Genomic DNA, 17464 nt, shown 5'->3' on the forward strand with positions numbered 1-17464 from the left:
AGGATTTACAATTTCTGCATCAACCACACGAACTAGAGTACAGCACAGTTACATATTACACCTGAAGGTCGGGTCCTAAATTGAGAACATAATTCATTAGCACATGATATCCAGGTAGAGTCCCCCAAATTCAAAAGTCATCTGGAGTATAAAAATAAAATAAAAAATGTATCTGTACAATATTTTAAAGGTACCATTTGCAGTTTTTATATTGCTGTTAAATAAAAACACAAATATAGTAAGCATTAAAATAAACACTAAAAGTATCACATCCATTATGTCAGTTTTATGTGCACAACAAGAAATCACATGCATGACCACATCTGATACACAGATTGAACAATACTGTCAGACACACATGAATAACTGAGGGACCTGCTGAGTTAGCTCGAGGACAATAATTGAGGCACTGCATGGTGCTTCAGGAGATGTTGGATTTTAAAATTATTCACTCACTCAGACCAGACATAAGAATAATGTGTAACACTGGTTGCCAGTCAACAGAATCTTGTATAGAATTTACCAACAAATAAGACTTTTTTTTAAACATTACCAGGTAAAATGATTATTTATTACATTATCTCACCAGGTCCAAAGGATTGCTACAAAGATAGACCCTTTCTTAGGTGACTATCTCCATCCCATGGGATAAAGTCCCTTGCATGGTCATAACATGGAAATGCATGGTTGTGATCCCTGTAACTATATAAACAATTGCTGGTCATTGAAGAGATGAATACCAACACTAAAGTTGTTGAGATTCCTGCGATATAGTTGTGTACAGTTCATGGACATGAAGAAATGATGTGTGGCAGGTTTTGATTGTACATATGATTAAGGTCGCCCTCTAGCATCGAGCTAGAGGGAATTTCCCTTTATCTCGGTGGTAGAGCGTCCGACTAGGAACCTGGAGAAATCGAGGGTTCGATCCCCGGTGGAAGCACACTATTCTCTTTCCTGTTACAAATGTATATTATCATGCTTTAAGGGTTGACTCGAGCCCCTGGAGACTTAAAAAAAAATCCCTTCGTTGTTAAAGTAATGGAAACAGTTAAGATCTCCACCCTATGCCATATATACAATACTGGGCATGAAGATACTGGATCATCAGCTATCATAATCAAATGCCCGTCAGGTCCTGCCTGCCCCTGAATTAAAAGTTCTCGGGACTTAACATAAAACATAATTGAGGCGTCCCCACCCTTTCACCCGAGTGATATACAATATATATATATGTACTGTTTTCAATTTCTGGGTATATATGACAAAGTTATACACTTGTGCTACAATATTTGGTCCATCCTCTTAGTGACCCTGTGTCGTAACATGGGATCAAATGTTGTATAAAGGTATAGGATGCAAACATGTTGCTGATAGACAGGGTAGAAAATTATTTCTAGTGGGCTGAATTCGTAAGGAAAAACTCATAAATATTTGTGCTTGTGGAATGTTGGAATATCTGATTTCTTAATTTATATTGTCACTATATATGTTTGCATGGGAGTATCCCTTGGAATAGCATGACAGTTACATACTGAAATAGGGTCTCTTGCGGCCTGCTTAATATGCAAAGATGGTTCAATGATGATCAAATTAGATGTACTGGGCAAGCAATAATACCTCATACCTGGAATCACTAAAACTTGTATGCAAGTATACATATTGGGATGGTGGAGTGTCAATGAGTGCACTGAAATCATGTCTTGTGTCCAAATATATTTATATGCAGAGTTCCAGCTGCCCTAGTTTAAAAAAAATGACACTTTGTCCAGAGGTTGAGACTAATTGGACTAAATTGACACAAAACTATTTGCACATGCCTAATGTTGCATGGCTTATATTAATGAGATCCCCCAGTTTTACTTAAAAAAATGTCATCTGCAAACATCTTAATTAAACCTTTCACATAAACAACCTGCCCTAGAAAGAAATTTATATGATTGGGGTTAATGTTATACACCTGTTGTGAAAAGGCAATGTCTCTGTGAAGAAAATAAATTCTTGGGAAGCTTGATGAAGGTTAACCCAGAAACCTAAAGTTAATTTAGGCCTATGGTTAACCTTAATATACCTTGGGTATACACGCCATCATTCAAATGCTTTTTTTCTCCAAAATTTGGCCCATCTTTGAAAGAAAATCCTGAAAAATTAATCCTTTCATTTCTGAGAATTATTTTGAAAAAATTGCTATGCCACCTGTTCCACACAACTGCATATTACATTTTTATAACAATACTTAATCATTATTTTAATTTAAGCTAGCTATTGATTTATAATGTTTTCAATTAGGATAAGTTATTCAGATAAATCTTAATTAAATAATTTAGCCATAATTAAACTTAATGAGGCAGAGACCAATCCAAAAAATAATTCAAAGACAATATGCAATAGTTTTAATTATATTGAACTAAGTCAATGTAATAAATTATACCCAAAATAAGGCATGGTAGTATAATTAAAAGTCGCATGTATAAATTGTTACATTTTTATTGATCTAAAAACATGGATATAATGCTTAATACAAAAAAAATATGAATCATTTTCTCCGAAGAGCACTTGGGCTCTGCATGCAGTCACAATTTTCTAGTTACAAAAGTATGTGACCTCTTTTCAAAGACTCCCTCCGAGGGCCCCAATTAATGACCATGATTTCTCCTTGTTTCGCTTCGATATTTCACTGTCTTTGATATGTCAGATGACATAATTACATTTTTTCATAAACAAATAAGCAGTGTTCATATAAATATGTTTAATCAAAGAAGTTACTTGGTTAATAATTAATCGATGAAATTTAACGCATGCCGCAGTTGTCAAGACGCCATAGACATTCTACCGGGATCCGCCATGTTGTCTTTCATCTTCATAATCGAAGCGCAGACCGCATAGCCCCATACCGGAAACTACGAGAACATAAATAGTGCACGCAAATTATACGTATATCTATTTATGTAATTATTTTGCATTCACATAAATTAAAAATTATAATTCTAAATAGGTTTATATTGATATATTTGAAATTGTTAGATAAAATAAAGGTCTATTCGATATGTTAAAACGTAGTTCCGGAAAAAATGTGCGTAGGAATCGAGGCAATTGCTGACGCGAAGAGTCTGGCAACAGTTGCCGTAGGAATAAACGCCATAGACACCGTAGCTGTGACGACTGTTACCCGCCAACAACCTAAGGTGATTTTTCTTTTCATTTGGTCAGTTAGTGTAGTCACATCTTCATGTGTTGATGATACGTGTTCTGGTGAATTGAATTATGTAGATTTGGCTCAAAATGTCTTTTAAATCTAATACGTTGTCTGTTGTTTATCGTCAAATATGCTTCTAAAATGGCGAATGTTGATGTGTTTCAAGTTATTTGTTGTAATTTTTTGGACAAAAGGCGGCTTTTTTGAATTCATCAGCATCCATCACGTGGCTGTGGAAGTGATGTTGAACTAAATTATGTATTGTTTTGATTTTGAAGTGGTTTGAGATCTTGACGAATGCATTGCATGATAAATTGGGTTGGGGTGTACCATGCGGGTCGTTATTTAGGGCAGTCGAAATGCCATGGATGTGTGGTTGCTACTATGGGACAGCGAGAGGTTGCTAAGTAACAGCGAAGAAGGGAAAGATAACGTAGTTACAGACATTTATATAGTTGATAACGGATCACTGGTGCTTCATTTGTTTGATTTTGATGAAAATAGATCGATTTGGATATTTAAAAGTGTAAATAACAAGTATTTGACCATGTGCAGGCAAGGATTTATTGATATAACATGACTGAACATGAACATTTTATTTTTCAGTTTGATAGGAATTTTATTTGCATTTCCATTGCTAACATAGTTATGTATGGATTATTTAGTTGACATTTAAAATGTGAGATTTCAGTGTTATCATCAAAAATATTTTGAGGAAAAAAAATCCCTAGCAACCAGTTCTTTCTGAAGAAAATATCAATAAAATCATTCTCGTACTGCAATATATTACTATTCTTTTTGATTTTATCAACAAAATATACATTAAAAATGTCTAGTTTTAGTCATTTTCACATATATTTTTTATACACTGAAATAGCTGTGAGTTCCTTTTTTTTTTGCTGGACTTGTGGTCACTGGACAGTGGTACAACAGATCAATACAGAAAATTAATGACTGTTTTTGAAAGAAAAACTTATTCTATTTGTGATCAAATAAGTTTCTCGATATTAATACTTATGTGCATTTTCATTGATAATATTAACACTATAAGATGTGATGATTCTTTTAAGATCTTGTAGTATAAATGCTACAGCGTGAGGATATTTTTAGGATAAAAATGCAGATTCTACCGTCACTGAGGCGCCCTGTCACTGTACCCAAATCAGGACAGTACCCTAAACGGGACACTTGTGTGAAAACGGCCCAATAAACTGTCATTCAATGCAAAGAAGTACTTTTATGTATACAGTTTTCAATTGATAATATTTTTCTTGACACTTAAACTGTATTAAGCTATATTGACTGCTGATTATTGTTACAACTTTCCTAGTTAATTAATAAGTAACAGTCTCAATTGTCATTTGGTCTTTTTCATGTACATAGCAATAAGAAGGTGGAGTGGCGAAATAATTCTACGTTGAATCAACGTTCCTTTGAAATGTGTGTTTCTTACAACTGTCAAATTTTTTAAAAGAAAAAGACATTAAAACAAAGGATGACCAGTGAAATAAGTATGGGGTGGTGGTTAAGGTGTCGTACATTCTGCTACCACTAACCCTCCACCACTGGGTCACAGGTTCGAGGCCTACATTTGGCAGTCACCAGGTACTGGCTGTAGGTCTGTGTTTTTTCTCCGGGAACTCTAGCTTTCCTCCACCACCAGAACCTGGTACGTCCTTCACTGGTCATAGCTGTTCATAGGACATAAAACACAAACAAAACAAAGAAATAAGTAAGGGAAAAACAGACTGCAGAAAAATGATACAAAATCTAAAGATAAATTATTATATATATATGTGATTGGTATATAAGATTAGGTATTTGTGTAAAGGCATCATATCTCTTAGCGAAGAATGATTCATTAAAAAATCTCTAAAATTTCTTGACAAATAAGACTTAAAAATAGTGATGTTATAGAAAATCTACAATAACATATATATATATATGTAATCACCAACAAATGAAGTCTGCTCAACCACTTGGTATCTAGATAAATAATAGTGTGAAAATTCATCTCTTGGACAAAGCAGAATTTTTTGGTTTATAAATGCCAACAAAATATGGATGTTTCGGTTAAAATGTTAAATAAGTAGGGTAGGTCAGTTCAGATTTTTAAAATTGGGAGGGGGCTAATTACAAAAAAATTACCAAACATTTTTAGGTCTTTGAAATAATATGTGATTTAAATTTGGTTTTGATTCCTGCCTAAGAAGTGAAGAGGGTATATATAGCTTTAGTTGCCATGTTTGTTTGTCCATCAGTTATTTTGCATCCAGTGGCAAAGTTATCTTAACGCTTGATGGAGTGCGTTCAAATGAGATAAAATTGTTAGGGTCAGAGGTAAAAACTGGGGTCGGTCATTTATATTTTTTTGAGGATATTGAATAAGCCATGCCAAGCAGTCTCAAAAAAAATTACTGACCAGGTCGAAATCAAATCAACAAGTTACTGCAGACCTATTCCTGTAATGATGGAAAGAACATCAGCATCAATCGAACCTTAAAAACAAGGAACCTAATAACTATCAACTACAGAAGATCAAGGTTTTACCAATAAAATGCTACAGCTGGAATGTAGTAGGGTTGTACAATTCCACAAACCCGACACCTAGGGATTGCAGATATATGTCCGAGCTGGTAAAAAAAATCAGTATTTACAATGAACTATATATATGGTTGTATGATTATCATTCCACTAAGAGGTATAAAGTACAACTTAGGGTTAAGTATGTGTTTAGTATTTTCAGAGACAACTATTAAAATGCGTGGTTAATTATATAAGTGTAGGCAATAAGAGCATATGATCATATGGTAACGGGTTGTTTCGCCCCAAATCCCGTTCACCCCATGTTGTTTTGCCCTAAAAAAGTATTTCTTTCTTTAAGTCATAAATATCATGTTAAAAAACTTATCTTTCCATTTCATTACCTTAATTAAGTAATGTTGTTCTTTATAAAATGCACCTGTACATGTTTTAACGTTAAAACATGTAAAATAGTTGTACTTAATTTATACAACTTCTAACATGATATAAACAATTAAAAAGCACCCTGTTACGTCAGCCACTTTATATCAAACAAATTTCTCTAAGTACATAGATACGTATATGAAATGGACATAGATTAGTTACAAATTGCATATATAGACTGAAACTAGATTAATTACTCTAAGTACATAGATACGTATATTAATTACGTATAAAAAATGGAAAAAAAATATAACTTTCTCTAGAGATGTATACGAAATGTAAATAATTGCCCAAGTACATATAAAAAAAATGTTAAGCAGATGTGTACATTTTAATTATGAAATAAACGTTGACGTTGGCAATATACTTAGGGAATTATCAAAATACATTAAATATACTTGTATAATAATGTAATTACCAGTCTGGCAGGTTCTATGCTGCCGACGGTCACACACATCACATGAGATACCATGCTGTCCGCGTCTAACCAACGGAGTCGCACAAAATGCACAAATCATCCATAACGAAATGTTGATTTATAACACAGTATTGAGAAATGCCCTATTTATGACAAGTTATCTACTCAAATTTATCTGCTCAAATATGCATATTAATTTTTATTGGTCGGTACTATCAAAACTTCTCAAAACGATCTCCTCCAATTAGCAAAAAACAACAACGGACGTGCGCAGAAATCAAGTAAAGAAGACATCGTTACACAGTGACGATTATGAATACACTAGACTAAATGTGTTAACATGGGAAAATAATATTGTTGTATACCCCGCAATGTAATTAAAATGACACCATTTCACTATTCTTATTTATTTCTAAAATTAAATTCAATATATGTGTGTCGGTGTGAAGAAAATAATGTAATCTGTTTTTTGCTTTACAATGTACTTAAAAAAAAACACAACACATTTTCTTTTAATAAACTGATTTTAATGCTAAGAAGACTTAATATGTGACTTAAAACAAATAAAAATGAAAAAAAAATACCAAACAATAAAACATTGTTCGCCCTAAACAAAAATGTTTTAGGGCGAAACAACCAGGAACTGATCATATCGGCAAAAACAATTAAAAATCCTGTGATTATTAAAAAAAATGAATTGCATATGAGCAGATACGACTCCGGTAAAATGGATATAACTTAAATTGAAATTATAACAAAATTACAGGTAAATAAATACTATTGTGAATTAACTCTCAAAAACAAAATACAACAAAATTAAAACATCATTTACAAGGGCTGTTTTACAATTTCATATTTAGAGTGTACTAGTATGGAGGCTGATGTTGAAAAATTCCATTATCCCAACCTTAATTTCATATGTTATATTGAACATTTTCACTAGCCATGACATGATAAAATCTATTAGCTCCGGTTGTCAGGCTGGTAAAATTGTATGCCTTAGTTGACCCATCAAATCTCGAAAGAAAATTGCACTGCAAATCAGACGATACATTTAATTCACCATAACTTATATACATTGTTTTGTTTCTTTTTAGTCCTGGGGCAGCTGAACAATGGCAACCCAGACTTATGTTACTGACCTTCAGGCAATGAATCCAACTACACTGCTAAATGTCCAACAGGTATTTATAAACATCCTGTCAGATGGTGTTTAAATTCATTGCAGACATTGAAACTAAATCAGAAAGTTGATATAAACTTCAATACTTACTATCAGTGAATACTTTTGCTTTATTTGTTTGTAGAAGACCCAACCTGGTGGCCAGACTATACATTCTCAAGGCCAGAAGTCTCAAACTACGACGATAATTCAACCATCCCAGGCACACACTACTCAGCAGTTTATTGTTACCAGTAAGTTCCCTGTCTATTTTCAAATATCAAATAAGAAATGCAGTATTTCATTTATTCCAGCATTGAATGTTTATGATTAAGGACGAGAAAAAAATGTTTCTTTAAAAAATCATTCATAGAATGTTACTTAAAAATCATTTATATATGTACTATCAAAATTTCTTGAAAGCAATTTAAAGATAATATCACAAATTGTTAATAAGACAACCTAGCAAAATCACTGACGAGTTTATATGTTATTGTATGTACATACAAATGCATGTGATTTTTTCAAAGCCTCTGTTGCAGATCAACAGCTAAATGAACAAAACCATGGACAGGACACGGTGACCCTTCAGCAAGGAGGACAGACAGTTTATCCAACGCATGTTCAGTACGTAGACAGCAATGACCCTGCTCTCTACGCATCTACGAATGGGCAAATGTACGATTACGATATAGTAAAGTGTTGCCGACGTGCAGTGATGTGGTCTGTGCCGCACGGGTTGAACTCATTGTGTGAAGTGGCTTTCCCGTGCACTAATTCTTTAAATGTGTATTCGACATTTTCTGCAATCGCATGTTTTCTGAGGCCTACATTTTGATCACCTTTCATATATGATGAAAAAATATCGATTGTACTTGTGACAAAAGAGAAAGAAGCAAATGATATTGTCGATAAATTTGCATGTTCCCTTTATTTGTGTAAAAGAATATTGATCTTGCTTACTTTGGAATTGCAACAAACATGCTACCAATTCTTTATGAAGCAAGGATCAAAAACATTCTTGCTTGTATCCCTTTCTGCAATTCAGCTGTCGTTATATATTATGTGTATTAATGAAACCAAGGCTAACCATTAGATTGATGTAGTGCTGTGTAAATTAGACAAAAGAGACGCTGTGTCTCGACTCGTTATGATATACGGTTGACCAGCTTAGTTCATTAAGTTAGTGGATTGTCAGGACTATTTGTTCCCGGTACGTTGTAGGTATAAAGGCCACAGTGAAAACATGCATTGTTAATTTTGATGAAATTGGGGGGGTAAAACAAAACAAAATTTGAAGAAAGAATATTCAAAAATACTCGTGATAAGAGATTGCCATGAAAGATGTACATTTGCCTTGACCTTAATTAATAGAACTTCTTATCTTTTGAATGCACTTTTATTGCACATATTTAGTTTGGTTTTTTTCCTTTAAGAATAATCTTACAGTAGTTTTATCATTTGATTTCCCTCTACAGCTAGTTCTGTAACACTGATTTAAATATATATCTTTACTGTATCACATACTTACATATCTACCAAAAGGTAAGATGTCTGTGTGTATGACTTATTGTGGACATGTAATTATTTTACCGCTGTGTTTGCATGTTTTGTGTTGTTTGTATATAGTGCACATATCACAATTTTGTGCTGTTATAAATATTCAAATATTCATTAAATCTCTTACAAGTGTCGAAATTTGAAAGGATAATTTTTATATCTATGACATAACGTTTGTAATACACATCATATGCTGCTACAATTTAATGTTTTCGAAAGCAATTCTGTATCCCCTCATCTTAAAGTTGATGTTGGCTTTTGCCTGTCATCACTTAAGTGTATTCCACTCGGCAGATAGAACCATTGTTTTGCGTAAAAGAACCAAATATAGAACCAGTATCTATCTCTTTACAATAAATGTCTTATAATGTAAACAAAATAATTTCCCAAAGTTAAAATTGTATTTTTTCTGAAGGTAAATAATTCCAAGTTTATCTGTTGCTTATCACAACTCGGTTTAAATGCAGTTCCAGTTGGAGATTGAAACAATATACATCTACCCAGCTAGTGTACATGTGTTAATATAAATAGATATATGGTTGTTAATTACTCTTGGAGAAATCAAAACAAATAATGTTAAAAATGTGATTTATAGAATATAATATCTAAGGTAAAAAATGTTAGGATGTAAGATATTGTGTAGTTTTCATAACGTTCAGGGGGTTGGGGGGAAATGACATTTACCATTAGATTATTTCGATTTGTGTTTGGAAATTGGAAAAAAATCAATTAAAGGAATGACTCTTTGAGCCGAAATTAATTTGGTTCAAATGCTTTTTAATTTTCTGCAGAGTACAAATGGTGAACAGGCCATGGTAAAAAATAGTGCTGATTTTCTGTTGTTGAGTTCTTTGCCAATTTTTTTTTTCTTTTTTTTTTCTAACATTTAGATTTTGTTACTGTCCGAGAAGATTTAATACCGTTGTCTATGTAGTTATTTGCCTGCATGTGTTTACTTTGAATGAATGTTATGTGTATTTTTATTTCAATTTTCAATTTTGATTTATGTTGATTTTCACTAGCAAAAAATGATTTATGAATGGGGAAAAAAGTTAAAAATAAATGCTATACATGAATTTAAAAAGAAAATTTGTTATAAAGTGAAATTAAGGTTGGATCTACCAATTTGAAAAAGATGCTATTGAGAAAAAAATACTGTCCTTTCATTGAAGATAAATTTTCTAAATTTGAAAACAGTTGTCAATAATTGAAGAAAGTAGATGAATTTGAAATGTGGTTGAACTATGACAAATTTCATTGTTATGTTTATTTCTCCCTATTACAGGCAAACGACATACCAAACAGACTACGGCCAGACTATGTATACGCCTGTTTCTGGTACATACTACCAGACATCCGGAGGGGCACAGGTAGGTCAATCCAGTCAGCCCCTTCAGCCAAGGAATCTTCACATCGCAGACAGAATAAATCGGAGCATTAGAATCGATGAATTTTTTTTCTGCATGAAAGATTTCAAGTGGTATTTCTGTCTTGAAAAGAACATTGTCTTTGTGTGGTGTCCTGTTCGCATGTTTGTCCCTGTTTTCAAAATAAATGCCAATTATTCTGTCAGCAGTATTATACAGTATATCTTATAAGATAAATCTCCTTCTTTGTGTTACCAAAATCTTTCTTTTCTCTCAGAGCTCATACTGACCCTCTCAAATTGTTTAGCCAAGTAACGCAGATATCAATACAGATTTTTTGTTTGGCTAAGAAAGTGCTCTCTTAAAAGCTGTTTGATGTTTGTGCTATTTATTGTGGCTTTACCTGTTTGTGACAGCATGAGCGCTGGGTCAGAGTAGTCGAGCTATGTGTTAGATTTGAATGCATGTTCCCGATGTTGTGTCAGGTGGCTGCGACAGGACTAGCCCAGGTTGGTACTGTACAAACTGTTCAGGGCCAGATACTGCAGCATCAGAGTGGCACCTACCTCATACAAGGGGGAACCATGGATGGAGAGGGCACGCCCTTGACTCACACAACCCGGGCCTCACCTGCTACTGTAAGTGCTGTACGTGGATTTTTACTCACTGCTTCTGAGCGAAGTAGTTTTCTTTGCATGTAACAAATGCAGTAAATGTCATGAATTTTGATCTGTCGAATAAAATTCTTTTTCGTTCTGAATTAAGGCCGGGGGGGTGGGGGGGGGGTATGACATACACTGTACAAGATTTGGTGGGATTGGGATATATTGATCATACACTGTACAAGATTTGGTGGGATTGGGATATATTGATCAAAATTCAAGGGACATTTACTGCCATATTTTAATCCATTTATTGCAACTGAAGAGGTTCGGATATAATCATACTAGCATTAGTTTTTTTAAGGAGTGTCTATGACAGACTATGATTTAACAAAAACATATTCATAACAAGGTGACTACTGACTATATTTTTCTAGTGTGTTGAATTATTCTTACAAAATTGATCACTTAAATGACTAACAATTTTTAGAGCTGTTTTTTCATCTTTTTATTGTTACTCTAGCCATTTTCTTAGAACCTCTTCATTTGCAATACACACTGAAACATTGAATTTTTAAATAAATGAAATATCTGATTTAGAAACAAATAATTCTCTGTAATCACTGCAAGTATTTAAAGAGAATGTCATGTTATATATAAGAGGTCAACGAGATTTTCATTATCTTTTTCATGCATTCCTTGATTTTATAAGATTTTTTCATTACAGGTCTGAGATTGCATGAATTTAAAAGAAGAAAAGCTGACAGATATTCAATGTTGTGCTTCATCTTTTTAGGTTCAGTGGCTGATCGACAATTACGAGACAGCAGAAGGTGTGAGTCTACCGAGAAGCACACTGTACAACCATTATTTACGGCACTGCCAGGAGCAAAATCTAGACCCAATGAACCCCGCTTCATTTGGAAAGCTCATCCGATCAGTGTTTTTAGGTCTACGAACAAGAAGATTAGGGACTCGGTTAGTATCGTAAGGACTGTTCAGCATGAAGTTTGTATTTTGCTTTCTTCGATTGAATTCCATCTCACATTGGAAAAATCTGTTTAACGTTCAAGGAAACTGAAAATAAAGAGAAGGGGTAGCAAGTGTTGATCAAATTGATATATTTATGTTATTGTTTGTTTTAGGGGTAATTCAAAGTACCATTACTATGGTATCCGTATCAAAGCTAACTCTCCACTGAACCAGTTTACAGACGACCAAACGATGGCAATGAGGCAACAACCAATGTATCAGGGCAAAAAGTAAGTAAATCTACACCAAATTTTTGACAGATAACTGTGGAAAAGACAATAATGGTTTCAGAATTCGAGCAATAAGGAAAAATATAATCCTGAAGTGTTTTCTTTTTTGCCACATGCTCAAGTCTTGTAGTTGGCCATATGTTTTATGGTGATAAAAGAATTGGTATTTAATGAGAGAAAAAAATGTTTGTCAGGTTTAAGATGGAGGATGGTGTGGAGGGAGGTCACCATGCTCCCCCTGATGCAGCCACTGCCCAGCAGCAGCAACACCAACAGTTCCTCGGGGATGCCTCGGGAGCCCTCCCAAACTTTGGGGACATTGACACCTCATTGCCTTTACCTGAGGGGGTTACAGTCGACCATGTGCATGCTTTTGACAAGATGTATACAGAACATGCAGAGGTAAAGCTCATAATTTAAAAGAAAGGAAATTGTTATCAACCTTTATAGCAAAAGCGCCCAGAAAATAAAAATATCATTTATTGCAATAAGGAGTTGCTAAGTAGGATTATATACAGGGCAATGCTAAGGTTAGATTCATTAAACTAAGAGCAAAGATGTTTTTATCTAGGAATTTTCTTTAAGAGAAATCATGTCGAAGGGTATATATTACAACAACAAAAAAGTTTGAAAATGAGAATGATGGCTTTAAATCTTTCATACATGTCCAAATCAGTAAAAGTATTTTTGTTTTGTTTTTACAGGCTATAGTTGATGTAGTAGTAAACTTACAGTTTTCCCTGATAGAAGCTTTATGGCAAGGTTTCTGGCGGAATCAACCAGCAGACCAATTAACGTAAGTGATTCTGTCCGGTTTGTCTGCATCCTAACTCTCAAAAAGAAACTGTTTGTCAATCTGCACATAGAATCAAATGAAATATGATAATACCCAAGAAATATTTTTAATCGTTTCTCTATTTTCCTTCAGAGCTGACAATGATTACGAAAAGCGTCTGCCAAAAGAAAAATTATATGCAGTTAGTAAATATGGCCCTGTACAGGAGTATGTGCGGAAGGCTGACTACGCATTCTACCAAGCTTTAGTTGAAGTGCTGATTCCAGATGTGCTTAGACCTATCCCAAGTGAGTTTTATTCTCCGTTCATAAACTTAAATTACATTTATGACCCTATCTAAATATTTTATGTGTATACCAATTGATAGAGATTGCTTTTCATGAAGTTTGATATATAAATTACATTTATGTGATATGAATTGAAAAAGGAACTTGACCCTATCTTAATATTTTTTGTGTATACCAATTGATAGAGATTGCTTTTCATGAAGTTTGATATATAAATTACATTTATGTGATATAAATTGAAAAAGGAACTTGACCCTATCATAATATTTTTTGTGTATACCAATTGATAGAGATTGCTTTTCATGAAGTTGGATGTACATATAAACAAACGACGAGAGTTTCTTGGTAACTCTTGTAAGTTGTTCATGTTACAACAATTATGAAATAAGCTATTTAAACTTATATTAATGACTCTTGTTGGCTTGGATGTTAGCACATTGGAGTCCTAACATGGGAGGTAACTGGAGTACCCGGAGAAAACTCGCATGGTCAGGCAGGTGCCCCATACCTTTTAAGCTCAGACCATGAAGTTGGAATTATATATAAATGTCTGTGTACATTGTTTCATTGGATGACTCGTCTTTTTCATTTGCAGGTTCCCTTACACAGGCTATTAGAAATTTTGCGAAGAGTTTAGAAAATTGGCTCAAAGGAGCTATGGTGGGAGTTCCAGAAGACATGCTCAAGTGCAAGGTTTGTTATCAAAGACAGAGGGAGATTAGACAGTGATAGCAACTTAACCCTTATCCCGCCAAGTGCAAGGTTTGTTATCAAAGACTTATAAAGGACAGAGGGAGATTAGACAGTGATAGCAACTTAACCCTTATCCCTAAGTGCAAGGTTTGTTATCAAAGACTTATAAACGACAGAGGGAGATTAGACATTAATAGCAACTTGACCCTTATCCCGCCAAGTGCAAGGTTTGTTATCAAAGACTTATAAAAGACAGAGGGAGACTAGACAGTAATAGCAACTTAAAAGGTCCTTTCATACGAACTCATAAATAGGGAATGTTAAAGTTTTAAGAGGAATTCAAAAATAAATAAAGTAATTTTGTAGTGTTATTGCTCCTCTTAAGCTACATGCGTATAATTATTGCACTTTTTGTTAGATTTATGCTGATGTTGTCATAATATCAAATTACCCAATCAACCTGTATTGTTCTGTCAGGTTGGTGCTGTGAGTGCTTTTGCTCAGACCTTACGGAGATATACGTCTCTAAACCATCTCGCCCAGGCAGCGCGTGCAGTGCTTCAGAACACCTCACAAATAAACCAGATGCTCACAGATCTCAACAGGGTAGACTTCGCTAATGTGCAGGTAATGAATTAAGATTGAATACCATCACTGGTTCAAGTGATTGGTAAGAATGAAAAAGTCAACTCGATGTACACTAGGTTGTAGGGAGAATCCAATTGAAGGATAAATTGCTTCCCTTAGCTTTATACTTTTAACAAGTAGCATTGATCAGAGAGGTTAGTGATTTGCCTCCCTTTGTTTACAGACAAAATTCGCTACAAATTTGTTTTGCTTATTGTTACTTGGCTTGGGATAAAGAGAGAAATGAAAATATTCATCCTTGGCTCAAGTTTTGAATTATTAGCTCACCTGGCACGAAGTGCCAAGTGAGCTTATGCCGTNTAGTTGGCACTTTTCTGAAATGAGTTGTACCAGTTTGCATATATATATAAGCAATGCTTTAAGTATCCATAACTGAAAAGGAAAATTACATGTTCAGACATTCTGTTCAGTGTAACTGTTTGTGTACCTGATTGAGAACATCTTCCTTCAGTACATTTGGTCAATTGACTTGTAGGCTTGTCCTTAAATGACCGTAGCTGTTAATAGGATGTTAAACAAAATAAAACCAAACCACTGACTTGTAACTGATTGTGACTTACCTCCCTTTGTTAACAGGAGCAGGCTTCCTGGGTTTGTCAGTGTGACGACAGTGTGGTACAGCAGCTCCAGGAGGATTTCAAGAAGACTCTCGAGTGTCAGAATTCTCTGGAAGATTGGGCCCAGTGGCTGGAGGAGGTTGTCAACCAAGTGTTAAAACCACATGAAGGCAGCGACAATTTTCCAAAGGCTGCCCGGCAATTTTTATTGAAATGGTCTTTCTATAGGTTTGTAATTTCAAGAATTCAAGAGCTTTTCCTTTTCACAAATTCCTTTCCCTGATGCATGATTAAGATCAGTCTTAAGTCTCTCTTGGGTCTTTCCACACTAAACAGTTATATAACATTATACTTATAGAGGTTACACAACGAGCGGTTGTTGAATATGGTATTTATTTCACTCAAGTTAGTTAATTTTCAAAAGTTACAAAAGACATGAGCTTTAGCGAGTGTCTTTCTGCAACTTTTGAAAATAACTAACGAAAGTGAAATAAATACCATACTCAACAACCATGAGTCGTGTGATATGTTTCTACCACAATCTCAGTCGGAAACAGCTAGAGTGTGACCTGATTTGAATAACATACACACATGTGTTTGTTGACAAGACTGGCGTAGTGATATGACCCATATGTAAAAAGTCACTCATTAATATTCAAAAATGACTTTTTTTTTTACAAATTTAATAATTGTCAAAATAAATGTTTTTTGCAACAACTTCATGAAAAAAATATAGTAGATGAACGTCTTTAAGTATTGAGATTATGCAGTATTGCATACATATATATGAATTGACCGCAGACTATATGCGCCTACGCATATCGTACGAAATCTGCCACCTGCCAAGTGATGAAGACGAACTAATCGCTGTCAATGTCCAAAACCATAGGCCTGGGACGTGACGGTTCTATGGTTGATGTTTATAGTGAAAGTTCAGCAATAGTCAGACCCTCAAAATACGATAACGGGGCGTTGGGAGAACGAAATATTTCCCGACACAGTAACGGATCTTGTTCTGATTTCACGACCTGGACATGTGATGGTGTGACGTCAAAACGATATCGAGCGTCTGTAGCAATTTTGTCTGAAACTAGCGATCAAATCTTCAAATATCATCTTCTTTTAATATTGCCTTAATAACCCCATTTTCCCCATCGCATAACCTCACACAGTCACCAACATTTGCCGGATGTTGACAGCAGACGACGTTAAATAAACAGCATGTGGCAAAAAGCGTGTGGAAAAAGTTATCCCGGTCAAAGTTCATCTTCTCAACCAATCAAATCTCTGGAAGGTCATATACCAAGTGTGGTGTATAACTCAGTCTGCATGTTTATACAATGATTTGAGAATGGAATAACACAGAGTATTGTGGTAGAAATTATATTATACAATATGTCCAGAATAAAGCTCACAAAATCTTCTCAGAGATGTGCTACATCCTATGTCGCAATTTATTTTGACAATTTTTATGTAGGAGCAGAAATATTAGAGAGAACACTTCAGACTCCATTGAATACAGGATTTCAATAAAAGAAAGGAAAATAAGCTACCAGCATAAAATATTATTTTCGTAGAGATAGGCTTGTGTCAATCTGAAATATTGATGAATATTTTGTTTCATCTTTTTGCTTCGATTCATTATTTCAGCTCAATGGTGATAAGAGATTTGACTCTACGAAGTGCTGCAAGTTTTGGTTCTTTCCATTTGATTCGACTTCTATATGACGAGTACATGTTTTACCTGGTGGAACACAAAGTGGCTGCAGCAACAGGAGAGACTCCAATAGCTGTTATGGGCGAAGTAAGACAGGTAGGGGTGTGTTGCTGGGAATTAGGTGTAGATTTAGTGAATATAAGAGAGGGGTGCTAAAGAGTAGCTGCTAGATCTGATAAGTATTATGTAGGGTGTGTGTGTGTTATAAAGCAGCTGCTAGATCTATTATGTA

The 17464-nt window shown here is 34.5% G+C and overlaps 1 protein-coding gene across 8 annotated transcripts in view; it reads left to right on the forward strand.

Moving 5' to 3' along the window:
• Positions 1-3090: 3090 nt before the first annotated feature.
• Positions 3091-17464, forward strand: part of LOC110448955 (DNA-binding protein RFX2-like) — an 18260-nt gene continuing 3886 nt past the window's right edge. Inside the window, exons 1-16 of one of the 8 annotated variants that reach the window (XM_021495479.1) lie at positions 3091-3185; positions 7679-7765; positions 7889-7997; positions 8286-8421; positions 10095-10118; positions 10589-10673; positions 11156-11317; positions 12069-12250; positions 12418-12534; positions 12729-12936; positions 13239-13330; positions 13463-13617; positions 14213-14310; positions 14788-14937; positions 15535-15743; positions 17166-17328. In XM_021495479.1, coding sequence (XP_021351154.1) covers positions 7697-7765; positions 7889-7997; positions 8286-8421; positions 10095-10118; positions 10589-10673; positions 11156-11317; positions 12069-12250; positions 12418-12534; positions 12729-12936; positions 13239-13330; positions 13463-13617; positions 14213-14310; positions 14788-14937; positions 15535-15743; positions 17166-17328 — 1959 coding nt within the window. In that variant the 5' untranslated portion in view covers positions 3091-3185; positions 7679-7696. The remainder of the gene's footprint in view (positions 3186-7678; positions 7766-7888; positions 7998-8285; positions 8422-10094; positions 10119-10588; positions 10674-11155; positions 11318-12068; positions 12251-12417; positions 12535-12728; positions 12937-13238; positions 13331-13462; positions 13618-14212; positions 14311-14787; positions 14938-15534; positions 15744-17165; positions 17329-17464) is intronic. The other 7 variants (XM_021495487.1, XM_021495497.1, XM_021495506.1 and 4 more) reach the window with 7 other exon arrangements.

This window comes from Mizuhopecten yessoensis, unplaced genomic scaffold, assembly GCF_002113885.1.
Source record: "Mizuhopecten yessoensis strain PY_sf001 unplaced genomic scaffold, ASM211388v2 scaffold431, whole genome shotgun sequence".
NCBI lineage: Eukaryota > Metazoa > Mollusca > Bivalvia > Pectinida > Pectinidae > Mizuhopecten > Mizuhopecten yessoensis.